The following is a 27,841-nucleotide window of genomic DNA, read 5'->3' as shown; positions in this document are numbered from 1 at the left end:
TTGGGGACGTCCTTGCTGTCTGTAAACCCCTGACTGAGGGACTCCGGGGACACTGTTGGGTTCCCTGGGGGGATCTACCTGCCCCCAGTCCTGGTCTGTGAGGACCGCAGCCCCTCCCCTGACCCTGGGCAGCGGGGTCCTCGTGGGGGTCCCCGTGGGGGTTCGGGGCGGTGTTTGCTGCCCAGCCGGGTGGGGACAGACGCGTGGCGGGGCGGGACGTCCCTCCTTCTCCGGCAGGAATGTCCATGCCAGCCAATCGCAGCGGCCTGGGTGTGTTTTAGGAAGAGTCCCCCGCAGACACCCGGCGGGAGCTGCCAGGAGCTCTGAGACTCCCGCGGCTGGAAGGTGAGTGTGTCCACCCCGTGCTCTGATGCCAGTTCCCCTGCGGGGGACGTGGGGGCCGGGGACAGTGCCCGCTGTGGGCTGGGAATCGGTGACCCGCCTTTCCATCATTGAGGTTCCTTCTCCTCCTCCTCCCGGAGCCGTAGCCAGGGGCACGGGCTGGGGGACGGTCGCCTGCGATCTGTGGCCTGTAACCCTTGCAGGCCCGGAATTCTCTGCTGGGCCAGAGCCAGTGTGGACACGGCCCGGGACGGCTAGGGAATGAACCTGGGGACCACGGCTTGCTGGACGGTCGGATGTCCTCGCTCTGCCACCGGGGCCTGGATGGGGGGATCGGGGCAGCGGGGACTGTGGGGACGGGGGACGGCGGGAATGCCGGGATCTGAGCACTCCGGTCCTTCGTGGATTCACTCAGCAACTATTCGGCCCGTGCGTTCCAGGTGCGTGTCACGGCCACCAACGCCTCTGGGACGCGACGAGGACTCAGCGGGCGGGGAGGTGTAGGTGTCTCACCAGGCTGGCAGGTCACCGGGCGGCTCGGCCCGTCCGTCACCTGTGCAGTCCCACGGCGACGGCGAAGGCCACAGGGTGGAGAGGACCAGGGTGGAGAGGACCGGGGTGGAGAGGACGTCCTCCAGGAAGGGTCAGTGCTCTGCGGGGCGGCCTCCAGACCCCACTCCCATGTGCCGTCCAGAGGAGATGGCAGACATGGCTGGGACTGGGGGCCACCTGGGGCTCCTTCCTGTTCCACTTTGTCATGTGTGGGGAGGGGTCGGGGGACGTGGGGACAGGAGGGGATGCCCCTCAGTGGTCCGGGGACCTGGGGTGTCTGGGGAGGGATCGGGGGACGTGGGGACAGGAGGGGACGCCTCTCAGTGGTCCGGGGACCTGGGATGTCTAGGGAGGGATCAGGGGACGTGGGGACAAGAGGGGACGCCCCTCAGTGGTCCGGGGACCTGGGGTGTGATGAAGGCGTCTCTGACGGGAGGGAGGGACTGTGATGGGAGGGAAGGAGGATGGGAGAGAAGGAGGATGACTGTAGCCAGAGTTGGTGGAACCGTTCATGACACAGAGGATGTGACTGTTCACCTTTGGGTCTGGCCTATCTTAGGAGACACCAGTTTCCTCGAGTCTTCTGAACCGAAAAGTATGTGAGACAGGCCTCAGGACATTTTGAAAGTGTGTTTTGCTGGCCGGGCGCGGTGGCTCACGCCTGTCATCCCAGCACTTTGGGAGACCGAGGTGGGCGGATCATGAGGTCAGGAGTTCGAGACCAGCCTGGCCAACATGGCGAAACCCCGTGTCTACTAAAAATACAGAAAATTAGCTGGTCTTGGTGGCAGGTGCCTGTCATCCCAGCTACTCAGGATGCTGAGACTGGAGAATGGCTTGAACCTGGGAGGCGGAGGTTGCAGTGAGCCGAGATCTCACCACTGCACTCCAGCCTGGGGGACAGAGCGAGACTCCGTCTCAAAAAAAAGAAAAACAAAGAAAGAAAAAAGAAAAGAAAATTAGTTGGGCCTGGTGGCGGGCACCTGTCATCCCAGCTACTCAGGAGGCTGAGGCAGGAGAGTCGCTTGAACCCGGGAGGCGGAGGTTCCAGGGAGCCGAGATCGCGCCACTGCACTCCAGCCTGGGCTGCAAAGTGAGACTCCATCTCAAAAAAAAAAAAAAGAAAGAAAGAAAGAAAGAAAAGAAAAAAGAAAATTAGCCGGTCGAGGTGTCAGCACCTGTAATCCCAGCTACTCGGGAGGCTGAGGCAGGAGAATGGCGTGAACCCAGGAGGCGGAGCTTGCAGTGAGCCGAGATCGTGCCACTGCACTCCAACCTGGGCGACAGAGCGAGACTTCATCCTAAAAAAAAAAAAAAAAGTGTTTTTTGCCAAGGTTGAGAACGAGTCTGTGACCACCCAGCCTGAGGAGGTCCTGACACCCTGGGCCCCAGGTGCTCAGAGGACACCTTGGTTTTATGCCTTTTAAGGAGACGTCAGACCTGAATGAGAATGTGTAAGATGAACCTGGGTTTTGTCAAGCGTGTCCGTGTGAACAGACCACCAAACAGACTTCGTGGGAGCCATAAAAGCAGTTTATTGACTTGGGTGCCGGCCCCTCCACACCTGTGAGAGTTTCTGTGTGTCAGGTGCTGAGAAAACAAATAAGACACAGAGACAAAGTATAGAGAAAGGGGACTGGCGCTGATGGACCCCAGGCAGGCACTGGTCTCTGGGTTCCCTCAGTATTCATTGATCATTATCTTTACCATCTCGGAGAGGGGGATGTGGCAGGACAACAGGGTAACAGTGGGGAGAGGGTCAGCAGAAAAACATGCAAACAAAGATCTCTGTGTCATAAATAAGTTTAAGGGCCCGGGCGCAGTGACTCAAGCCTGTCATCCCAGCACTTTGGGAGGCCGAGGCAGGTGGATCACGAGGTCAGGAGATCGAGACCATCCTGGTGAACACGGTGAAACCCCGTCTCTACTAAAAAATACAAAAAACTAGCCGGGCGAGGTGGCGGGCGCCTGTAGTCCCAGCCACTCGGGAGGCTGAGGCAGGAGAATGGCGGGAACCCGGGAGGCGGAGCTTGCAGTGAGCTGAGATCCAGCCACTGCACTCCAGCCTGGGCGACAGAGCAAGACTCGAACTCAAATAAATAAATAAATAAATAAGTTTAAGGAAAGGTGCTGTGCCCTGCACATATACAAACATCTATACAAACATCTCTGGATACAAACATCTATACAAACATCTCGTATACAAACATCTGGAATGCAAACATCTCGTGCATGAAACAGCAGCATTGCAGCTAGCATGTCTCACCTCCAGCCCTAAGGCGGTTTTCTCCTATCTCAGTAAATAGAACACACAATCGGGTTTTACACTGAGACAGTCCATTGCCCAGGGACCAGCAGGAGACTGAGGCCTTCCTGTGTCTCAACTGCAAAGAGGCCTTCCTCTTTCACTAATCCTCCTCAGCACAGACCCTTTATGGATGTCAGTCTCTCCCTTCCCACTAGGCCGTATCTCAGACTATCCCATGGGGAGAAACCTTGGACAGTACCTGGCCTTCCTAGGCACAGGTCCCTGCGGCCTGGCCTTCCGCAGTGTTTGTGTCCCTGGGTACTCGAGATTAGAGAATGGCGATGACTTTTACCAAGCATACCGCCTTCAAGCACTTGTTTAACAAAGCACATCCTGCATAGCCCTAAATCCATTAAACCTTGAGTCAACACAGCACACGTTTCTGCAAGCACAGGGTTGGGGCTAGGGTTACAGATTAACAGCATCTCAAGGCAGAAAAATTTCTCCGAGGACAGAACAAAGTGGAGTCTCTTATGTCTGCTTCTTTCTACGTAGACACAGTAACAGTCTGATCTCTCTTTCTTTTCCCCACGGTTATCTACTGTTAGCAGAGGAAAGGGTTACAAGGTGCACGGTGGACAGACCCTAAGACGCATTGTCCAGAAGATGAACGGCACACAGTCAATGGATCAGCGAAGGTAGGGCAGGGACAAGTCAGAATAGTAACGTAATTTTAGTTAATCAGTGAAGGCAGGCACTGGCTGTTTTACTTCTGTGTCGTTCTTTTCTTTGACTGCTCCCGACTTCTGGGCTCCTGCAGGCCTCCGGGACGTGTATGTGCAGGTCACGGGGGTGATAAAGGCTGAGGTTCAGCTCAGAGGCCTGACGGGTTCAATCTGTGAAGGCAGGACAGCTCGACGGGCAGTGAGGCGCACTTCCAGGTCATAACTAGAATTTAAAATTTTTCTGACTGGCAATTGGTTGAAAGAGTTCTTATCAGGCCGGGTGTGGTGGCTTACACCTGTCATCCCAGCACTTTGGGAGGCCGAGGCGGCAGATCAGCTGAACTTGGGAGTTCGAGACCAGCCTGGCCAACGTGGTGAGACCCACTCGCGACTAAAAATATGAAAAATTAGCTGGGAACGGTGGCAGGGGCCTGTAATCCCACCGGTTCTGGAGGCTGAGGCAGGAGAATCACTTGAATCCAGGAGGCGGAGACTGCAGTGAGCTGAGATCGTGCCACTGCATTCCAGCCTGGGTGACAGAGCAAGACCCTGTCTCTCCACACACACACACACACACACACACACACACACACACACACAGAGGAGCTATTACTAGAAAGGAATATCTGCATTAAGATAAGAGGGTGTGGAGACGAAGGTTTTTTTGTGTTTGGATGGGAGTCTGGCTCTATCCCCCAGTGCTGGAGTGCACTGGCACGATCTCGGCTCATTCCAACCTCCGCCTCCCGGGTTCAAGGGATTCTTCTGCCTCAGCCTCCCGAGTGGCTGGGATGACAGGCACCTGCCACCACGCCCAGTTAACTTTTGTGTTTTCAGTAGAGACGGGGTTTCGGCATGTTGCCCAGGCTGGTCTCGAACTCCTGACTTCAGGTGACCCGCCTGCCTCAGCCTCCCAAAGTGTTTGGGATGACAGGCGTGAGCCACCGGGCCCCACCCAGACCTGCATTTTAACCTCCCCTCCACCCTGCAGCCCTGGGACCCTGGGCATCCTCCGGGGGCTCACAGCGGCCCTCCTGGGATGCTCCAGGCAGATCACTGCACAGCTGTGCAGGGGGAGGGGACGCCATCCTGGGCCTTTTCCAGCTGGCTGCAGAGAAGGGGCCAGCACCGTCCTGGGGACCCAGAGCCCGCACAGGTGTGGTTGCTTCTCTTAAAGAAAGAGCCTGAGGCTGAGCTGACGTCCCCGAGGCTGATAAAGAATGGGCTCCTCCTCCTGGGCCCTGCAGGCTCCGGGGACCCTCCCTCCATCCCTCCCTCCCAGTCCCGGCAGCCGGGAAGGCCTGAGCTCATCTAGCTTGCTGGGTCTGGGAGGAAGGGATTTTGGGAAGATGTAAATAAAAACAAAACCTGCAGCCAACTGGGAAGCCCTGCCTGAGTATGGAAGAGAAGGCAGCAGGGGCAGCCGCCAGGAGCTGCAGACCCAGAGGATCTCGTCCTTTCCTGCGGCCCAGGGAGAGACCTGCGTTTGGTGCCCAAGGTGGGTCTGCAGTTTCAGCTGAAGTTTGTCTTCTCTTCTCCAGGAGGCAGGGGCTTCTTCCCTTCCTCTGGGTCCCATTTCTTTTATCTTTTCTTTTTTTTTGAGACAGAGTCTCACTCTGTCACCCAGGCTGGGTGACGTGGTTCACCATGTTCACCATGTTGGCCAGGTTGGTCTCGAACTCCTGAGCTCGTGATCCGCCTTCTTCAGCCTCCCAAAGTGCTGGGATGACGGGCGTGAGCCACCGCACCCGGCCCCTCCAGGTCTCATTTCTAAGAGGAGGCCCCTGGTCCACCAGGGAACATTGCAGAGATGTGAAACTCTCAACAGGCTGATTTAGCCCTTACAAATCTTACTTACATTGCCAGGCGTGGTGGTGCACGCCTGTCATCCCAGCGACTCCGGAGGCTGAGGTAGGAAAACTGCTTGAACCTGGGAGGCGGAGGTTGCAGTGAGCCGAGATCGCGCCATTGCACTCCAGCCTGGGTAATAAGAGTGAAACTCTGTATTTAAAAAAAAAAGAAAAAACCCAAAAAGTTATATACAGTTCAGAGGCAGAGAAAGAATTTACAAGCTTTCTAAAATGCCCTTATGAAAAGAGTCTCTTCCCTTTTCAGCATTATATATTTATATTTTATATATTTATATTTATATAATATATATTTATATAATATATAAAAAATTGGCCGGGCGCGGTGGCTCAAGCCTGTAATCCCAGCACTTTGGGAGGCCGAGATGGGCGGATCACGAGGTCAGGAGATCGAGACCATCCTGGCTAACACGGTGAAACCCCGTATCTACTAAAAATACAAAAACTAGCCGGGCGAGGTGGCAGGCGCCTGTAGTCCCAGCTACTCAGGAGGCTGAGGCAGGAGAATGGCGTAAACCCGGGAGGCGGAGCTTGCAGTGAGCTGAGATCCGGCCACTGCACTCCAGCCTGGGCGACAGAGCGAGACTCCGCCTCAAAAAAAAAAAAAAAAAAATATATATATATATAAAATTGTATGTAATATATATTAATATTATATATTATATAAATATATTATATTTATGTAATATATATTTATACATTTATGTAATATATATTTATATAATATATATTTATATCATATACAATTAAATCATGTAATAAATATATTAAAATTATTTATGTATCATATAAATTATATATTTATATAGTATGTATTACATATATTGTATATATATTTGTTATATATTTATATGTAATAAATATATATAATATATATTACATATTTATATATGTGTTTTCTGGGGGGGCAGTCTTGCTCTGTTGCCCAGGCTGCAGTGCAGTGGTGATGGGCTCTGGTGGTGGAGGAACAACAGGTTCTTCCTCTCCAGTGGAATTAAATAAGGCGACACGGACACACGTGCAGTGGTTTTAAGGAGCCGAGCGTTTAATAGGCAAGAAGGGAAGGGAGGGCCGGGCAGGTGGCTCAGGCCTGGAATCCCAGCACCGCGGAGGCGGCGGGGAGCCGAGATCGCGCCATTTCACTGCAGCCTGGGCAACAAGAGCGAAATTCCGTCTCAAAAAAAAAAAAAAAAAAGGCAAGAAGGGGGAAAGGAAAAGGAAGTCGCTCCCCCGGACGGAGACAGAGGGACGGGGCGCTCCAAAGTGGAGGGCGGAGGGAGGAGACCAGCCCGGGTAACGCGGCACCTGGAGGAGGCGTGGCTGATTTGCATAGCGCTCAGCGGATTGGTCTGACCAGGCCTGTCATTCACGTAGCCCGCGAAAAACCGGCCCGCCCAGTCCAGCTCCCGTAATATGCAAATACAGGGCGCCATGATGTTCTACGCGCCTGGCGGTATTTGGGGGCGGCCATGATGGCGGGAACGTGTTGGGGCGGCCATGATGGCAGGCACAGGTGGGAGCGGCCATGATGGCGGGAACGTGGGGCGGCCAGGATGGCGGGAACGTGTGGGGGCGGCCAGGATGGCTGGAACGTGGGGCGGCCAGGATGTCAGGCACAGGTGGGAGCGGCCATGATGGCGGGAACTTGGGGGCGGCCAGGATGGCGGGAACGTGTGGGGGCAGCCAGGATGTCAGGAACGTGTGGGGGCGGCCAGGATGTCAGGCACAGGTGGGGGCGGCCATGATGGCAGGAACGTGGGGCGGCCAGGATGGCGGGAAGGTGTGGGGCGGCCAGGATGTCAGGCACAGGTGGGAGCGTCCAGGATGTCAGGCACAGGTGGGGCGGCCATGGTGGCGGGAACGTGTGGGGGCGGCCAGGATGGCGGGAACGTGTAGGGGCGGCCAGGATGTCAGGCACAGGTGGGGCGGCCATGGTGGCGGGAACGTGTGGGGCGGCCAGGATGGCGGGAACGTGTGGGGGCGGCCAGGATGGCATGCACAGGTGGGGCCAGGGCAAGACGGCAACGGTGGGAATCGGCCTGTTGGCTGTACCCAGCTTCTAACAGCTCGCATTTGCATATTAAAGGTTGCCAAGCTGGGTCTAAGAGCCAGGGCTTTGACGCTAGACAAGAAACGTTTTTTGGAGCTGCGAAAACATCCTCCAAGGACCCCTTTTCCTCTTTCTCTCCTTTTAAAATTGTTTTTGGAGATGGAGGAGTTTCACTCTTGTTGCCTAGGCTGGAGGGCAGTGACCCCATCTCTGCCCACTGCAACCTCCGCCTCCCGTTCAAGCCATTCTCCTACTTCAGCCTCCCGAGTAGCTGGGATTTACAGGCATGTGGCACCACGCCTGGCTGATTTTTGTATTTTTAGTAGAGATGGGGTTTCATCATGTTGGTCAGGCTGGTCTTGAACTCCCAACCTTAGGTGATCCACCCGCCTTGGCCTCCAAAAGTGCTGGGAATACAGGCGTCAGCCTCCGCCCCCGGCCCCCTTTTCCTCTCCATCTGCCTAAAATAATGTCTTAATAACTCTTACCACAGTGGCGATATCTCGACCCACTACAACCTCCGCCTCCCGGGTTCAAGCGATTCTCCTGCCTCAGCCTCCCGAGTAGCTGGGATGACAGGGACGCGCCACCATGCCCGGGTAATTTTTGTGTTTTTAGTAGAGATGGGGTTTCACCATGCTGGCCAGCTGGTCTTGAACTCCTGAACTCTCGTGATCCACCCACCTTGGCCTCCCAAAGTGCTGGAATTACAGGCGTGAGCCACCACGCCCACCATGCCCAGCTATTTTTTTTATGAGGTTTAGCTTTAGATCTCATATTTTCCTTTTTCCGTTCTTTTTTGTTTGTTTGTTTTTGTTTTGAGATGGAATCTTGCTCTGTCACCCAGGCTGGAGTGCAGTGGTGCGATCTCGGCTCACTGCAAGTTCCGCCTCCCGGATTCATGCCATTCTCCTGCCTCAGCCTCCTGAGTAGGTGGTACTACAGGTGCCCGCCACCTCGCCCGGCTAATGTTTTGTATTTTTAGTAGAGATGGGGTTTCACCGTCTTGGCCAGGCTGGTGTTGAACTCCTGACCTTGTGATCCACCCACCTCAGCCTTCTCAAAGTGCTGGGATGACAGGCACCGGCCACCACACCTGGCCTAAGATCCCCTAATTCCGCTGGGCTGGTGCCCTCAGCGGGTCAGGCTTTGACTTGAGCGTGATGTATCCAGGCATTGATTCCGATATCTTTCACTGCTGAGAGGGTTCGAGAAGAACAGGGTTAGGGCCCTTCCTAGCTTGGCTTAGCGAAGGAGAGAGATGATGGTTTTCACTAACACCAAATTTCCTGGGTGAGATAAAGGTGGTTTTATCTCCTGGGGTTGCAGCTCTGGTACTTCTGTTAATTTTTGTTGGAAGTGAGCTAGAGAGGTTACATGCTTACCCAGTTGAGAGGTTTTTCTGTCTGAAAACAAATCTCTGAGCACATTGATATGTTTTATCCTCTCCCAAGTGAAAAGCTTTGGTGAAGGATTTTACGAACCTCTGGCCGGGTGCTGGGGCTCACGCCTGTCATCCCAGCACTTTGGGAGGCCGAGGCGGGCGGATCACGAGGTCAGCAGGTGGAGACCATCCTGGCCAACATGATGAAACCTCGTCTCTACTAAAACAACAACAACAACAAAAGATTAGCGGGGCGAGGTGGCGGGCACATGTAGTCCCAACTACTCGGGAGGCTGAGGTGGGAGAATGGCTTAAACCCAGGAGGTGGAGGTTGCAGTGAGCCGAGATCGCGCCACTGCACTCCAGCCTGGGCGACAGAGTGAGACTCCATCTCAAAAAACAAAAACAAAAACAAAAACCTTCAGTGGCTGGAGGCTGGCAAATAGAGTTTGCCATCCTGACTGTAGCCCAAGAGCGGAAAAGCATACCCTTGAGAAGGGGCCTTCTCTATTTCTGTAGTGGAATACTGAGGTTTAGTTTCTTTCATGGAGTCCTCCTGGATTCGAAGGGCTGGAAGTGTGTTAGTGCCTTGAGGCTTCCTTGCCTTTCATTTAGCTGCCTGATCAGCTAATCTCTTTCATTTGGGCTGCTGTCTCTCCTGGAAGAAAAACTGAGAATAGGCCGGGCGCGGTGGCTCAAGCCTGTAATCCCAGCACTTTGGAAGGCCGAGACGGGCGGATCACGAGGTCAGGAGTTCGAGACCATCCTGGCTAACATGGTGAAACCCCCCCCCCCGTCTCTACTAAAAAATACAAAACAGCTAGCCGGGCGAGGTGCCAGGCGCCTGTAGTCCCAGCTACTCGGGAGGCTGAGGCAGGAGAATGGCGTGAACCCGGGAGGTGGAGCTTGCAGTGAGCTGAGATCCGGCCACTGCACTCCAGCCTGGGTGACACAGGGAGACACCGTCTCAAAAAAAAAAAAAAAAAACAACCGAGAATAATGATCTGCTAATTTCCTGGTGAGGTTATCTATCTATCTGTCTGCCTATCTATCTATCTATCTATCTATCTGTTATCTACCTATCTATCACCTATCTGTCTATCTATGTGTTATCTACTTATCTCCATCATCTATCTATCTATCTATCTATCTATCTATCATCTCTATGTCTATATATCTATGTGTCTCTATATATCTCTATCTCTTTATCATCTCTATCTCTCTATATGTATCTGTCTATATCTATCTATCTCTGAATATCTGTCTATCTGTCTATATTTTTGAGACAGAGTTTCACTCTTCTTGCCCAGGCTGCAGTGCAGTGGTGCATTCTCGGCTCACTGCAACCTCCATCTCCCGGGTTCAAGTGATTCTCCTGCCTCAGCCTCCTGAGTAGCTGGGATGACAGGCGTCCGCCACCAGACCCAGGTAACTTTTGTATTTTTACTAGACATGGAGTTTCATCCCATTGGTCAGGCTGGTCTAGAACTCCCGACCTCAGGTGATCCTCCCGCCTCAGCCTCCCAAAGTGTTGGGATGACAGGCGTGAGCCTCCGCGCCCTGCCTTCCTGGTGATATTTTATAGGAGATCCATTCGTGGTAAGAAGATGCTTTTCCTTCTGAATGGCAGCATGAGCATGAATAATCAGGAAAGCGTCCTAGGAATCCGCATACACGTTAGCTACATTTCCCTGGCGTAATTTAAGTGCTTTTATAAGAGCTATCAGCTAATTGAGCTCGTATGTGTCCAGAGAGTGACTTGGCTTATCTTGCTTTACTGGCTGTTTGCTGGCTAAGAGCTGCCCCTAGAGGGCAGTCGTCATGGCACATTGTGTGCAGTGGAAACAGTTATTTCCTAGGCTTAACTTGGAGGCTTTTCATGACAGTAGAACTGTCATGACAGTGGTTTGGAAACATATGTAAATAGGTCCTCCTAACTACAACTAAGATTGAGAAAAAGATTGGATTAGAGTTTTTCCTGAGATGCCCCTTATAGGAAGTGAGGAGGCCTGGACGAGGGAGGAGAAAGGAGAGAGGACGGCTCTACTGTTTAGAAGGAGGTCTGCTTTCCTTTCTTCCATTTCCGGAATCGCCCGGGGCCGTGTGCTGTGATGGCATTTTGAGCCACTGGAGCAGGGGGTTTGCATCCACTGACCTCCAACTCTGGGAGCAGTTCTGTCTCCACTGCTTTTTGCCACAGGCTGCACGGGAGCGAGGTGACTCTGTCTTGCTGCCCGGCCATTCCTTTTTAAAATGTCCTGGCCTGCCACACTTTTAGCAACTACCAGATGCACCTGGGGGGATCCTGGAGTTTGCAAGCCTGCCAAGCTGCTACGAGAGGCTTTGTCTTCCCCTGAGGTTTCTCTTTTTGGGCCTCCTCCTGGTGCCTATTATTATTATTGTTATTTTTTTTTTTTTCGAGATGGAGTCTTGCTCTGTCAGTAGGCTGGAGTGCAGTGGCGTGATCTCGGCTCACTGCCACCTCCACGTCCCGGGTTTAAGCGATTCTCCTGCCTCTGCCTCCTGAATAGCTGGGATGACAGGCGTGTGCCACCATGCCTGGCTAATTTTTGTATTTTTACTAGAGATGGGGTTTCACCACGTCGGTGAGGCTGGTCTCGAACTCGTGACCTCGTGATCCGCCCGCCTCGGCCTCCCAAAGTGCTGCCTGGCCACGAAGAGAATTTCTGTTCCCACTAGGGGGCGCTGTTGTCTTAGAAATACCATGCACCGGCCGGGCGCGGTGGCTCACGTCTGTCATCCCAGCACTTTGGGAGGCCGAGGCGGGCGAATCACCTGAGGTCGGGAGTTCAAGACCAGCCTGACCAACATGGAGAAACCCCGTCTCTACTAAAAATACAAAAATTAGCCAGGCGTGGTGGCAGGTGCCTGTTATCCCAGCTGCTTGAGAGTCTGAGGCAGGAGAATCGCTTGAACCCAGGAGGCGGACGTTGCAGTGAGCTGAGATCGCACCACTGCACTCCAGCCTGGGCAAAAAGAGCGAAACTCCATCTCAAAAAAAAAAGGAAATACCATGCATCTGCTAGAGAATTAGTATCAAGTAACTTTATTTAGGGGAAAAGGAGGGAACCCTATTCCTGGAAGACTGAGCTGTATCCCTGGGAGAACTCTATTCCTGGAAGACTGCAACAGCGTTTTCCTGAGCTGTATCCCTGGTCGACAGCATTTCCTGATGTGGCCTAACAGGATTACTTCCCTAGGCTGTAAAAATTCCCGTGCATTCGACAGAGAGTGAGAGACCGCGGATATAGAAGAAAGGAAAGAAGGAAAGCTTTGCGGTAGGATTAAAGGACAGATCTGAGGATGAGATTCGTCCCATCCTCACCGCTCTGATGAATGAATTCCCGGCCAATGCACCAAAATGCTACGGCTCCGGTGACTGGAGGGACACCGGGGTCCTTGTTCTCGCGCCAGTTTAGATAAAACGGCATGGACACACGTGGAGTGGTTTTAAGGAGCGGAGAGTTTATTAGGCCACAAAGAAGGAAGGGAGAAGGCCAGGCGCGGTGGCTCACGCCTGTCATCCCAGCACTTTGGGAGGCCGAGGCAGGTGGATCACGAGGTGCCTCAGCCTCCCAAGTAGCTGGGATGACAGGTGCCCGCCACTACGCCTGGCTAATTTTTGTATTTTTAGTAGAGAGGGGGTTTCACCATGTTGACCAGGATGGTCTTGAACTTCTGAGCTCGTGATCTGCCTGCCTCGGCCTCCCAGAGTGCTGGGATGACAGGCGTGAACCACCGCGCCTGGCCGCTCTCTCCCCTTTCTCAGGAAGTCTGATCTCCACTGCACACTCTCCACCACCCCAGCCCCTCCCAGGGAAAGCCATGACCCCTGTGTCAGCAACACAAGTTTAACCATAAAAAACCTCTTTTTCCTATTCTCCTTCTTCAGGTTGCCCAGGGTTCACCTCCGATGGGCGGGCAGGTGAGCACTTCCAGCAGCTTCTCCAACCTGCGCTGCAGAAATGCCAACGAGGACTGGATGTCGGCACTGTGTCCCCGGCTCTGGGATGTGCCCCTCCACCACCTCTCCATCCCAGGTGAGGGCAGGGTGGGGTGGGGCGGGGGCTGTTGCCTCTGCGTTCCCCAGTGGAGATGCTGACTGTAGGAGCAATCCAATCCCACAGATCACACCGATGTGGACACACACATATGTACATAGGCATTGATATGCGCAAACATGGACACACACAGGTATGCACACATGTACACGTATGCACAGGCATATATGCACACAGTGCACACGTGCACATATGCACACATATGCACACACACACATTTTCACACATACACACATATGCACACATACACACACATGCATACTGTGTTGGTCTGTTCTCACCCTGCGAATAAAGACATGTCTGAGACTGGGTAATTTATAAAAGAAAGAGGTTTAATGGACTCACCCTTCCACCGGCTGGGGAGGCCTCACAGTCATGGCAGAAGGTAGATGAGGAGCAGAGTCACATGTTACATGGTGGCAGACAAGAGAGCATGTGCCGGGGAGCTCCCCTTTCTGAAGCCGGGGAGCTCCCCTTTCTGAAACCATCAGATCTCAGGAGACTTACTGTCACCAGAATAGCATGAGAAAAACCCTCCTAAAGATTCAGTGACGTCCCACCAGGTCCCTCCCATGACACCTAGGAATTGTGGGAGCTACAATTCAAGATGAGATTTGGGTGTGGACACCACCAAACCATATCACATACACAGATGCACATAGGCACACATGCATGCACACACATGCACACACATGCATGCAGAGACATACATGCATGCACACATGTACATACGCACGCACATGGAAACATACACATGCATGTACAAATACACATGCACTCAGGCACGTACACTTAACATTCATGCACATACATGCACACATGCACACATACACATATGCATGCACACACATGCATGCATGCACATACACACAGGCATGCACACACATGCACACATGCATGCATACACACACACACATGCATGAACACATGCACGTACCCACACACATACACATGGAAACATACACATGCCTGCACACACAAATACACATATACACACATGCACTCAGGCACGTACACTTACATTCATGCACACGCATGCACACATACATGCACACACACACCCACACATGCACATGGAAACACATGCATGCACACACACATAAATGCACACATGCATACACCTATAAACACATACATGCACACACGTATGCACACATGCATATACCCACACACACGCACATGGAAACACAGATGCATGCACACACATACACACATGCACACATGCATACACCTATAAACACATACATGCACACACACATATGCATGCACACATGCACATACCCAAACATGCACATGGAAGCACACACACATACACATGGAGGCCCATGCAGGCACATGTATACATGCACATAAGCACACACATATGCACACATGTATACATGGACAGGCTCACACATACTCATGCACACATGTATACATGGATGTAGGGTCACATAAACACATATGGATGCAGATGTGATGTGTCCACACATACTTATGCACATCTATGAACGCACACATGCACAGATGCGCCTATACTTGCACACACGTGTATATCCATATGTAACGCTCCACATATGCACACACAGGCATCCATACACATACATTCATATACATCCATAAACATGTACATACATGCACATAGACACATATGCATGCACGTATGTATAGATGCTTGCCCCTGTGCACACGCATAGGTATATGTGCATGTACATGTATATACCTACACATGGACACATGTAGATACAGGCACATACACATGCACGATGTATACGCATTTGTACTTATGTATACACATATATGCACATGCACATATACAGATGTGTGTACACATAGATACGTGTATCTATGTGTATATGAGTATATATACGTGTATATCTGTGTATATGTATATACAGCTATATGTATATATGTGTGTATATGTGTATGTATACATGTATGTACATGTATATGCACGTGTATATATGTGTATATGCGTTTATATGTGTGTATATATATACGCGTATATGTGTATGTATACATGTATATGTGTATATGCATATATGTGTGTGTATGCGTATATGTATATATACTTGTATGTGTGTATATATACGTGTATGCATACGTGTATATATGTGTATGTGTATGTGTGCATACATACATATGTGTATGCATATGCGTGTATATGTGTATATATACGTGTATATGTGTATATACATATATACATATATTTTCAGTTCTATACAGATATATATCTGTATATACACACATATTTATGTTATTGGTATTTAAATGTTATATTCATAAATATTTTTGCATATATTTAAATATATGTATCTTAAGAAACAACAGCTACATGTCATAGGCAGAAAATGCAAACATCAGCCATCAGCATAGGCAGAAAATGCAAACGTCAGCCATCAGTCAGACTCCACAAAGGTCTGTGTTTCTTGCGGCTCCCATGACAAGTGACCACACATTAGGAGGTGGCAAACAACAGAAATTTACTTTCTCCCAGTTCTAGTTACAGAAATCTGAAATCAAGATATGGGCAGGACCACACTTCCTCCTGAGGCTCTAGGGGAGGCTCCTTCCTCCCTCTCTCAGCTCCTGGGAGCTCCAGGCATCCCCTGGGCTTGTGGCTGCATCACTCCAGTCTCTGCCTCTCTCGCCACATGGCCTCCTCCTCTGTGTCTGCGTCTCCTCCTCTGTCTCTTAGATGGACACCTGTCACTGGATCTGGGGCCCGCCCTACTCCGGGATGATCTCATTTCAACCTCATGATATCTGCAGAAACCCGGTTTCCACACAGGTCCTGTTCCCAGGTTCCAGGGGACGTGAGTTTTGGGTGACAACATCCACCCCTCCTGCCATGCCTGGGCCTGTGCTGTAGGCGGGCGGCCGAGCGACTCACAGCAGGTGGCAGGGACGGGCCCGATGGTGACATGTCCACGTGTGCTTTGCTCTCAGGGAGCCACGACACCATGACCTACTGCCTGAACAAGAAGTCCCCCATTTCGCACGAGGAGTCCCGGCTGCTGCAGCTGCTGAACAAGGCCTTCCCCTGCATCACGCGCCCCGTGGTGCTGAAATGGTCTGTCACCCAGGTAGGGTCCGCGCCCCGTGGTGCTGACATTGTCCGTCACCCAGGTAGGGTCCATGTCCCCTGGTGCTGACGTGGTCCGTCACTCAGGTAGGGTCTGTGCCCTGCGGTGCTGACATGGTCCGTCGTCACCCAGGTAGGGTCTGTGCCCTGCGGTGCTGACGTGGTCCGTCACCCAGGTAGGGTCCACGTCCCATGGTGCTGACATGGTCCGTCACCTAGGTGGGTTTGCGCCCCGTGGTGCTGACATGGCCCATCACCCAGGTAGGGTCTGAGTGGTGCCCTGTGGGCTCAGGAGGCAGATGGTGACTGTGGCTTTCCAGCAAAACGCAGCCCTTATCCCAGCCAGGGAGACAGGATGAAAACCAAAACCTGCTGCCCACCTGGAGCCCCCTTACCTGGAGCCCCCTTCCCAAAGGCAGAAGAGTTCCCCTGAACACTGTTTTATTTGCTTATTTTATTTTTTAGTTTTTGAGACAGAGTCTCGCTCTGTCACCAGGCTGCAGTGCAGTGGCGCGATCTCGGCTCACTGCAAGCTCCACCTCCTGGGTTCAAGCGATTCTCCTGCCTCAGCCTCCTGCGTAGCTGGGACTACAGGCATCCGCCACCATGTCCGGCTAATGTTTTGTATTTTTAGTAGAGACAGGGTTTCACTGTGTTAGCCAGGATGGTCTCGATCTCCTGACCTCATGATCTGCCCGTCCCGGCCTCCCAAAGTGCTGGGATGACAGGCGTGAGCCACCGCACCCGGCCCAGTGTTTTTATTAAATGATGTAAAGCTAATGCCATGAGCATAGCAGGTGGCCGCCTAGAGCCGCAGATGGAGAGGGTCTTGCCCCATTGTATCCCAGCAGAGACAACCCCTTTCATCTGTGCACTCAAGACAGACAAGGACTCATTTCTTGTGTCTTTAGGATGGGAGGTGGCTCTGCAGTTTGCAGTCAGGTGACTGCTCGTTCCTGGGAAACAGGGACACAGGACACTTTCTCCCTAATAATCACATTCATTCATTCCTTTAGAGACAGAGTCTCACTCTCTCACCCAGGCTGGAGTGTAGTGGTGCGATCTCAGCTCACGGCAGCCTTGACCTCCTGGGATCAATGGATCCTCCTTCCTCAGCCTCCCGGGCAGCTGGGATTACAGGTGTACACTACCACACTAGGCTGATTTTTAAGAACTTTTAGTAGAGGCCAGGCACGGTGGCTCAAGCCTGTAATCCCAGCACTTTGGGAGGCCAAGACGGGTGGATCACGAGGTCAGGAGATTGAGACCATCCTGGCTAACACAGTGAAACCCTGTCTCTACTAAAAATACAAAAAATAACAAAAATCCAGCCGGGCGAGGTGGCGGGCGCCTGTAGTGCCAGCTACTGGGGAGGCTGAGGCAGGAGAATGGCGTAAACCCGGGAGGCGGAGCTTGCAGTGAGCTGAGATCCGGCCACTGCACTCCAGCCTGGGCGACAGAGCGAGACTTCGTCTTAAAAAAAAAAAAAACTTTTAGTAGAGACCGGGCATGGTGGCTCACGCCTGTAATTCCAGCACTTTGGGAGGTTGAGGCAGGCAGATCATGATGTCAGGAGATCGAGACCATCCTGGCTGACACGCTGAAACCCCGTCTCTACTAAAAATACAAACATTAGCCGAGCATGCTGGCGGGCGCCTGTAGTCCCAGCTACTCGGGAGGCTGAGGCAGGAGAATCAATTGAACCCGGGAGGTGGAGCTTGCAGTGAGTTGAGATCGCGCCACTCACTCCAGCCTGGGCAACAGAGCAAGACTCCGTCTCAAAAAAAATGAAAAAACAATTTTGCATTTCCTAGTGCTGTTGTGTGTGGAGGGAGGGGAAGTGCTGGTTCCTTTTCCTGCATTTTTCTCTGTCCTCAGTTTTTCCTGGAACACTTTCCCACTTGCCTCACCCCCCAAGCTCCCCGCTGTCTCCATCCCGGCCACCCCCTATGCTGTCTCGGCACCTCCTGGTGTCCCCCACGCTAGTGATGCTTCCTAGAGACTGTCCTGGGAACTGAAGACCGACCGTAGCAGATTCTGCCCCAACTGCAGCCCCTTCCGGTGACAGCCGGAAAGACGGTGACTGGGGATCTGCAGGGACGTGGGTGAGACCCGTGTCAGGGCGGGGGCAGGTGCATTTCCCCAGGACAGACTCTTGCAGGCTCTGCTGAAAGAGGCCAGGTCCCCGGAGATCAGGTTTTCCCAATGCAGGTCCCCATGGCTGCAGAGCTCCCAGCACCAACAAACAGCTGTTGTGTCAACGTCCACTTCCCCCTGGACAGCAGGACGTGTGGGTGGACAACCCTGCAGCCCGTTCCTGAGCCCCCAGACGCGGCGCTCAGCCAGGCCGACATGACGGCAGCCTCTGTCCACAGGCGCTGGACGTCACGGAGCAGCTGGACGCCGGGGTGCGGTACCTGGACCTGCGGATCGCTCACATGCTGGAAGGCTCGGAGAAGAATCTGCACTTCGTCCACATGGTGTACACAACGGCCCTGGTGGAGGTGCGGCCGGGCTGATAGGGGACGCAACGGGGAGAGCTGGAGGTGGCCAAGCTCCCGTGGGGACGAAACGGCCACATGCAGATCTGGACAGGAGATGCTTGGCCTTTAATGGGATGGGGACGTCACCTGCAGACCCAGACAGGAGACGCTGACCCCGGGAATCTGTGACGGGGATTTCTTTGTTGCTTTTTTTTTTTTTGAGATGGAGTCTTGTTCTGTTGCTCAGGCTGGAATGCAGCGGCCGCGATCTTGGCTCACTGCAACCTCCGCCTCCTGGATTCAAGCGATTTTCCCGCCTCAGCCCCCCGAGGAGCTGGGATTACAGGCACGTACCACTGTGCCTGGCTAATTTTTCTATTTTTAGTAGAGACGGGGTTTCACTATGTTGGCCAGGCTGGTCTCGAACTCCTGACCTCAGGTGATCTGCCCGCCTCCACCTCCCAAAGTGCTGGGATGACAGGCATGAGCCGCTGCGCCCGGCCTTCCCCGTGTTGTTGGAGTCATGCAGGACTCAGCCTTGCCCCACCCCTTCCCCAGGACACGCTCACGGAAATCTCGGAGTGGCTGGAGCGGCACCCGCGTGAGGTGGTCATCCTGGCCTGCAGGAACTTCGAGGGGCTGAGCGAGGACCTGCACGAGTACCTGGTCGCCTGCATCAAGAATATTTTCGGGGACATGCTGTGTCCTCGTGGGGTGAGGAGGGGGAAGGATGGCCCCGTGTCTTTCCCGGGGCAGGGGGATCGTGACCCTCAGACTCCGTCTGCCACGCCCTGGGTGTGGGTGCTGCGATGATCCTTGTAGCAGGTGAAGCCACTGAACAGGGCTCCCTGCTCTCCCGCAGTGTGGGGGGTACCCTGGTGAGAACTGCTTCCCGTGACGGGTTTAGAAATGTGTGCAGCGCCAGCCAGGCGAGGTGGCTCACGCCTGTCATCCCAGCACTTTGGGAGGCCGGGACAGGCGGATCACGAGGTCAGGAGATCGAAACCAGCCTGGCCAACACGGTGAAACCCCGTCTCTACTAAAAATACAAAAATTAGCTGGGCGTGGTGGCAGGCGCCTGTAATCCCAGCTACTCAGGAGGCTGAGGCGGGAGAATAGCTTGAACCCGGGAGGCGGAGGTTGCGGTGAGCCGAGATCGCGCCATTGCACTCCAGCCCGGGTGACAGAGGGAGACTGTCTCGAAAAAAAAAAAAAATATATATATATATATATATATGTGCGTGTGTGTGTGTATATATATATACACACAGACACACACACACACACACACACACAGAGCATCTTCCTGGCTCCATGGAGCCCCCACCCCTGGTCAGGGTCCGTGTTGTTTCCCCAGGGCTGCTGGCACACGGGAGCCCAGACAGCAGCCTCAGAACAGCAGAGACACGTGCCTGCCCTGCTCTGTATGCGGGGCCCCCTGTGTGCACGTCTGTTCCTGGCTACAAATGTTCCTTTTTAAACATTTTTAAAATAAAAAAAAATTTTTTTTTGATACTGAGTCTCGCTCTGTCTCCCAGGCTGGAATGCAGTGGCGTGATCTCAGCTCACTGCAGCCTCCGCCTCCCGGGTTCAAGCAATTCTCCTGCCTCAGCCTCCTGAGTTGCTGGGATGACAGGTGCCCACCACCACGCCTGGCTAGTTTTTGTATTTTTAGTAGAGACGGAGTTCCACCATATCAGCCAGGCTGGTCTCAAACTCCTGACTTCAGCTGATCCAACCGCCTCGGCCTCCCAAAGTGCTGGGATTACAGGTGTGAGCCACCTCTCCCGGCCAGAATTTCATTTTCGGTTTATACTCACATGTTGGGCTGTCCTCCCTCTCCGGTGTCCCCACTTCCCAGCCTTCCTCTGTCCCGGGTGCCCCCCCCGTGTCCCCAGCTCTCCTCTCTCCCCCGTGCCCCTTAACTCTGGTCCCTTGCAGGAGCTCCCGACGCTGCGGCAGCTGTGGTCCCGGGGCCAGCAGGTCATCGTCTCGTATGAGGACGAGAGCTCCCTGGGCCGGCACTGCGAGCTGTGGCCAGGAATCCCCTACTGGTGGGGAAACACGGTGAAGACCGAGGCCCTCCTCCGATACCTGGAGACTATGAAGAGCTGCGGCCGCCCAGGTACCAGGGCGCGCCTGGTGGGGGTGGATTCCACACGGCCTCCTGGATGCCCTGCCGGAGGCCGGCTACACGTAGACTTGCCTTCACTTTGTTTTTTATTTTTTATTTTTTATTTTATTTTTTTTGAGATGGAGTCTCGCTCTGTTGCCCAGGCTGGAGTGCAGTGGCCGGATCTCAGCTCACTGCAAGCTCCGCCTCCCGGGTTTACGCCATTCTCCTGCCTCAGCCTCCCGTGTAGCTGGGACTACAGGTGCCCACCACCACACCCGGCTAGTTTTTTGTATTTTTAGTAGAGACGGGGTTTCACCACGTTCGCCAGGGTGGTCTCCATCTCCTGACCTCGTGATCCACCCGTCTCGGCCTCCCAAAGTGCTGGGATTACAGGCTTGAGCCACCGCGCCCGGCCATTCACTTTGACGTGAAAACCATTTAAAAGGAATCCAGGAGCTGGGCGTGGTTAAGCCTGCACCTGTAATCCCCACACTTTGGGAGGCCGAGGCGGGCACTGTTTCGTGTGTGGCGTGAAGAGATCACCGAACAGGCTTGGTGTTGATTTCACCTGGGTGGAGGCAGGCTGAGTCCGAAAAAGGAGTCAGCGAAGGGTGGTGGGATTACCATTCGTTCTCAGAGGTTTTGGGACAGGCGGTGGATCTCACAAAGGACTTTCTCAAAGGTGGGGAGAATACGAAGAAAATTCTTAAGGGTGGGGGAGATTATAAAGAACACAGATCAGTTAGGGTGGGGCAGGAACAAATCACAGTGGTGGAACTTCATCCGTTAAGGCGATTTTCACTTCTTTTGTGGATCTTCGGTTGTTTCAGGCCATCGGGATGGATACGTGCAGGTCACAGGGGATACGATGGCTTAGCTTGGGCTCAGAGGCCTGACAGGCAGATCACCTGAGGTCGGGAGTTCGAGACCAGCCTGACCAATGTGATAAAACCCCATGTCTACTTAAAAAGCACCCAGGGCCGGCCGGGCGTGGTGGCTCATGCCTGTCATCCCAGTACTTTGGGAGGCTGAGGCGGGCGGATCACAAAGTCAGGAGATCGAGACCATCCTGGCTAACACAGTGAAACCCCGTCTCTACTAAAAATACAAAAAATTAGCTGGGCGTGGTGGTGGGCACCTGTAGTCCCAGCTACTCGGGAGGCTGAGGCAGGAGAATGGCATGGACCCGGGAGGCGGAGCTTGCAGTGAGCCGAGATCGCACCACTGCACTCCAGCCTGGGCGACAGAGCGAGACTCCGTCTCAAAAAAAAAAAAAAAAAGCACCCAGGAGAAAGCATATACACCCATTGGCAGGGAGAGGGATCAACAAGGTGTGGTCCATCCACGCTGTGGAATATTATGCAGCCATGAAAAGGAACAAGGCTCTGACGGGCATGAACCTTGAGGACATCACGCTCAGTGAGAGAAGACAGACAAAAAGGCCACATAGTGTGTGAATCCGTTTACACGAAATGCCCAGAACAGGCCAATGCAGAGATAGAAAGAGGATTAGTGGTTGCCGGGGGCTGGGGAGGGGAAATGAGGACTGACTGCTTCACGGAAACAGGGTCTCCTTTTTGGGGCGATGAGAATGTTCTGGAACTAGGGAGAGCTTGGAGTTGCACAATGTGAACGCACTCTTTATTTTTTTAGTTAATTATTTTATAGAGAAGGGGCCTCACTGTGTGCCCAGGCTGGTCTCAAACTCCCGGTGTCAGCCGGGCGCAGTGGCTCACACCTGTGATCCCAGCACTTTGGGAGGCCAAGGTGGGTGGATCACCTGAGGTCAGGAGCTGGAGAGCAGCCTGGCCAACATGGCAAAACCCCTTCTCTACTAAAAATACAAAAATTAGCAGGCACAGGCCAGGCACGGTGGCTCATGCCTGTAATTCCAGCACTTTGGGAGGCCAAGGCAGGCGGATGACGAGGTCAGGAGATCGAGACCATCCTGGCTAACATGGTGAAACCCCATCTCTACTAAAAATACATAAAACTAGCCAGGCGTGGTGGCAGCCACCTGTAGTTCCAGCTACTCGGAGGCTGAGGCAGGAGAATGGCATGGACCCGGGAGGCGGAGCTTGCAGTGAGCCGAGATCGCACCACTGCACTCCAGCCTGGGCGACAGAGCGAGACTCCGTCTCAAAAAAAAAAAAAAAAAAGCACCCAGGGAGAAAGCATATACACCCATTGGCAGGGAGAGGGATCAACAAGGTGTGGTCCATCCACGCTGTGGAATATTATGCAGCCATGAAAAGGAACAAGGCTCTGACGGGCATGAACCTTGAGGACATCACGCTCAGTGAGAGAAGACAGACAAAAAGGCCACATAGTGTGTGAATCCGTTTACACGAAATGCCCAGAACAGGCCAATGCAGAGATAGAAAGAGGATTAGTGGTTGCCGGGGGCTGGGGAGGGGAAATGAGGACTGACTGCTTCACGGAAACAGGGTCTCCTTTTTGGGGCGATGAGAATGTTCTGGAACTAGGGAGAGCTTGGAGTTGCACAATGTGAACGCACTCTTTATTTTTTTAGTTAATTATTTTATAGAGAAGGGGCCTCACTGTGTTGCCCAGGCTGGTCTCAAACTCCCGGTGTCAGCCGGGCGCAGTGGCTCACACCTGTGATCCCAGCACTTTGGGAGGCCAAGGTGGGTGGATCACCTGAGGTCAGGAGCTGGAGAGCAGCCTGGCCAACATGGCAAAACCCCTTCTCTACTAAAAATACAAAAATTAGCAGGCACAGGCCAGGCACGGTGGCTCATGCCTGTAATTCCAGCACTTTGGGAGGCCAAGGCAGGCGGATGACGAGGTCAGGAGATCGAGACCATCCTGGCTAACATGGTGAAACCCCATCTCTACTAAAAATACATAAAACTAGCCAGGCGTGGTGGCAGCCACCTGTAGTTCCAGCTACTCGGGAGGCTGAGGCAGGAGAATGGCATGAACCCAGGAGGTGGAGCTTGCAGTGAGCTGAATTGCACCACTGCACTCCAGCCTGGAAGACAGAGTGAAACACCATCTCAAAAAAAAAAAAAAAAAAAATTAGCGGGCGCCTGTAATCCCAGCTACTCAGTAGGCTGAGGCGGAGAAATGCTTTGACCCGGGTGGCCGAGGTTGCGGTGAGCCGTGATCGCATCACTGCACTCCAGCCTGGGCAATAAGAGTGAGACTCCATCTCAAAACAAAACAAAAATACAAAAATTAGCCGGTCAAGGTGGCAGGCGCCTGTAGTCCCAGCTACTCCGGAGGCTGAGGCAGGAGAATGGCGTGGACCCGGGAGGTGGAGCTTGCAGTGAGCTGAGATCGCGCCACTGCACCCCAGCCTGGGTGACAGAGCGAGACTCCATCTTGGAAAAAAGAAAAAAGGTAATTTTCTAGTATGTGAATTTCAGCACAATTTTTGTAAGAGCCACTGAGGGGCTGTGAGGTGCAGGCAGCACTGGCAGGAGCCCGAGGGTTGGAGGGAGGAAGGTCCTCCCCATGGGGATGGTGGCAGGTGCGGCCGTCTCGGTCCTGCTGCATCCCACGGGGTCAGCATAAAACCCAGCTCACCGGCCGGGCAAAGGAGCAGCTTTTGTCAACTTGGTCTCTCACCCTCACATGTGAACGAGGTTAGAGACTTTTTTTTTTTTTTAAGACAGAGTTTTGCTAGTGTCGCCCAGACTGGAGTGCAGTGGCGCGATCTCAGCTCATTTTAACCTCCGCCTCCCAGGTTCAAGCGATTCTCCTGCCTCAGCCTCCTGAGGAGCTGGGATGACAGGCGTTCACCACCACGCCTGGCTAATTTTTTGGTGTGTTTTCACTAGAGAAAGGGTTTCAGCCGGTTGGTCAGGCTGGTGTTGAACTCCTGACCTCACATGATCCCCCGGCCTCAACCTCCCAAAGCGCTGGGGTGTCAGGCGTGAGCCACCGTGCCCAGCCTAGAAATAACTGTTAAAAACCACTCAGAGAACTTGGCCATAAACGTCTGTTGACTCTGCTGTCTCTGGCCGTGGAGTCAGTCCAGCTGGTCAACACTGGGGCACTGGAACAGACGTCTGGGGGAGCTTCTGCAAACACAGCTTGCAGACCGCATCCCTCTGCCCCCAGAGATTGTGGCTCAGCAGATCTCAGTGGAGACTGAACATTTGCATTTCTAATTATTGCAGAGGCTCCACTTAGAGAATCACTGGTCAATGTCAACCCTCTCTATAAGCCTCATAACAGATGGCACAGACTTAGTGCCTCAGACAACAGCATTCTTCTCTGTGTATCAATCACATGGGGATAAGAACGTGGACATCTCTGGGGCCATTATTCTGTCTCCCACATGGGATTAGGATGTGGACATCTTTGGGGCCATTATTCTATCTCCCACATGGGATTAGGATGTGGACATCTTTGGGGTCATTATTCTGTCTTCCACATGGGATTAGGAGATGGACATCTTTGGGGCCATTCTCTTTTCCACATGGGATTAGGATGTAGACATCTTTGGGGCCATTATTCTGTCTCCCAGATGGGATTAGGACGTGGACATCTTTGGGGTTGTGCACCACCCACCACGTGTTTGTTTGTTTGTTTTTCTGGGAGGACGGAGTTTCGCTCGTTGCCCAGGCTGGAGCACAGTGGTGCAATCTTGGCTCACTGCAACCTGTGCCTCCCAGGTCCAAGCAATTCTCCTGCCTCAGCCTCCTGAGTAGCTGGGATAACAGGCACCCGCCACCATGCCCAGCTAATTTTGTAATTTTAGTAGAGATGAGGTTTCTCCGTGTTGGCCAGGCTGGTATTGAACTCCCGACCTCAGGTGATCCGCCCACCTCAGCCTCCCAAAGTGCTGGGATGACAGGCATGAGCCACCGCGCCCAGCACCACCCACCACCAAAGTTCCCGATTTCCTTGTTGGCCGTGATGCTTTCCAACTCGAATTCCTGAGATCTGAACCTCCAACCATGTGACTAGGAGGGATCAACAGGCAGGCGAGGCACCTGACCGTGTAAACCTGTCCCCCACCGCCCTGTTGCAGGAGGGTTGTTCGTGGCCGGCACCAACCTCACAGAGAACCTGCAGTACATTCTGGCACATCCGTCCGAGTCCCTGGAGAAGATGACGCTGCCCAACCTTCCCCGGCTGAGTGCGTGGGTCCGAGAGCAGCGCCCGGGGCCGGGCTCACGGTGCACCAACGTCATCGCGGGCGACTTCATCGGAGCGGACAGCTTCGTCGGGGACGTCATCGCTCTCAACCAGAAGCTGCTTTGATGCTGATGTGGGGGTTCAGGACGCAGGGGCTAAAGTTTCACCCCCGACTTTCCAAGTATCGTGACTTTGTTGGGGCCAAATATTGGGGATCATAGGACTGATAATATGTTTTCTTTTTTTCTTTCTTTTTTTTTTTCTAATAGAGATGGGGTGGTCGGGCACGGTGGCTCACGCCTGTGATCCCAGCACTTTGGGAGGCCGAGGCTGGTGGACCACAGATTCAAAAGTTCAAGACCAGCCTGACCAACATGGTGAAACCCTGCCTCTACTAAAAAGACAAAAATTAGCTGGACATGGTGGCAGGTGCCCGTCCTTCCAGCTACTCGGGAGGCTGAGGCAGGAGAATCGCTGGAACCCGGGAGGCGGAGATTGCATTGAGCGGACATCCTGCCACTGCACCCCAGCCTGGGTCACAGAGCGAGACTCTTATCTCAAAAAAAAAAAAATAGAGGTGGGCTCTCGTCTGTTGGCCCGGTTGTTCTGGAACGCCTGGCCTCAAGTGATCTTCCCACCTCAGCCTCCCAAAGTGCTGGGATGACAGGCAGGAACCACCACGGCAGCCCGAAATATGTGTTTTTTTATTTCTGTATTCTCCTTGCTGTGGCGTCCGGACCCCTGACAGACCCAGGGAAGCACTTCCACAGCTCACTAATTCCCAACAGGACAACAACTCACCCAGGGGCCAGCCTGCCCTGTGCAAGCCAGCCAGCCCCTCGGCTGCTCTCATACCAAAGCCTAATACATGTATGTGTGTATATGTGTGTGCGTGTATATACATATGTGTGTGCATATGTGTATATATGTGTGTGTGTGTATATATTGTGTATATGTATGTATATACATATATGTGTATTATATATGTGTGTGTATATATATATTTTTGAGACAGAGTTTCGCTCTTGTCGCCCAGGTTGCAGTGCAGTGGTGCCATCTTGGTTTACTGCAACCTCCGCCTCCCAGGTTCAAACGATGCTCCTGCCTCAGCCTCCTGAGTAGCAGGGATTACAGGCACCTGCCACCACGTCCGGCTAATTTTTGTATTTTTAGTAGAGACGGGGTTTCACCATGTTGGTCAGGCTGGTCTCGAACTCCTGACCTCAGGTGATCCACCTGCTTCGGCCTCCCAAAGTGCTGGGATGACAGGCGTGAGCCACTGCGCCTGGCCGCCAGTATTTCTTTAGATTGTTTTTAGGGACAGGGTCTTGCTCTGTCACCCAGGCTGGAGTGCAGTGATGCAGTCACAGCTCACTCAGCCTCAACCTCCGGGGCTCAAGTGATCCTCTCACCTCAGCCTCCTGAGTAGCTGGGACTCCAGGGGCACACCCCCACACCCGGCTAATTTTTGTATTTTTGGTAGATACGGGATTTCACCATGTTGCACAGTCTGGTCTGAAATTCCTGGGCTCCAGTGATGCTCCCACCTTAGCTTCCAGAGTAGCTGGGATCACAGGCATGCACCACCATGCCCAGCTAATGTTATTTTTTTTGTAGAGACGTGGTCTGGCTATGTTGTCCAGGGTTAGATCTCAAACTCCTAGGCTCACGTGATCCTCCAACCTCAACCTTAGACATAACTAGGACCTCAGGTGTCAGCCACCACACCCAGCTTTTTTTTTTTTTTTTTTTTTTTTTGGTAGAGATGGGGTCTGGCTCTGTTTCTCAGGCTGGAGTGCAGAATCACAGCTCCGT

The 27,841-nt window shown here is 53.1% G+C and overlaps 1 protein-coding gene across 9 annotated transcripts; it reads left to right on the top strand.

The window, feature by feature from the left end:
- Window positions 1-211: 211 nt before the first annotated feature.
- Window positions 212-26,258, top strand: PLCXD1 (phosphatidylinositol specific phospholipase C X domain containing 1). 9 transcript variants are annotated; one of them, XM_033194785.1, is made up of 7 exons: window positions 212-345; window positions 13,083-13,230; window positions 16,180-16,316; window positions 18,691-18,819; window positions 19,357-19,512; window positions 20,740-20,923; window positions 25,920-26,258. In XM_033194785.1, the coding sequence occupies exons 2-7, from the start codon at window positions 13,104-13,106 to the stop codon at window positions 26,150-26,152; spliced, it is 966 nt and encodes a 321-aa protein (XP_033050676.1). In that variant the 5' UTR covers window positions 212-345; window positions 13,083-13,103; the 3' UTR covers window positions 26,153-26,258. The 9 variants fall into 9 exon arrangements, with proteins under 9 accessions (XP_033050676.1, XP_033050679.1, XP_033050677.1 ...); XM_033194788.1 differs by lacking the exon at window positions 212-345 and adding an exon at window positions 3,018-3,840; XM_033194786.1 differs by lacking the exon at window positions 212-345 and adding an exon at window positions 7,183-7,248.
- Window positions 26,259-27,841: the final 1,583 nt, after the last annotated feature.

This window comes from Trachypithecus francoisi, unplaced genomic scaffold (assembly GCF_009764315.1).
Source record: "Trachypithecus francoisi isolate TF-2019V2 unplaced genomic scaffold, Tfra_2.0 Lachesis_group4, whole genome shotgun sequence".
Classification (NCBI taxonomy): Eukaryota; Metazoa; Chordata; class Mammalia; order Primates; family Cercopithecidae; genus Trachypithecus; species Trachypithecus francoisi.
The sequence above is the reverse complement of the archived record's forward strand: the minus strand, read 5'-3'. Positions and strand labels throughout refer to the sequence as shown.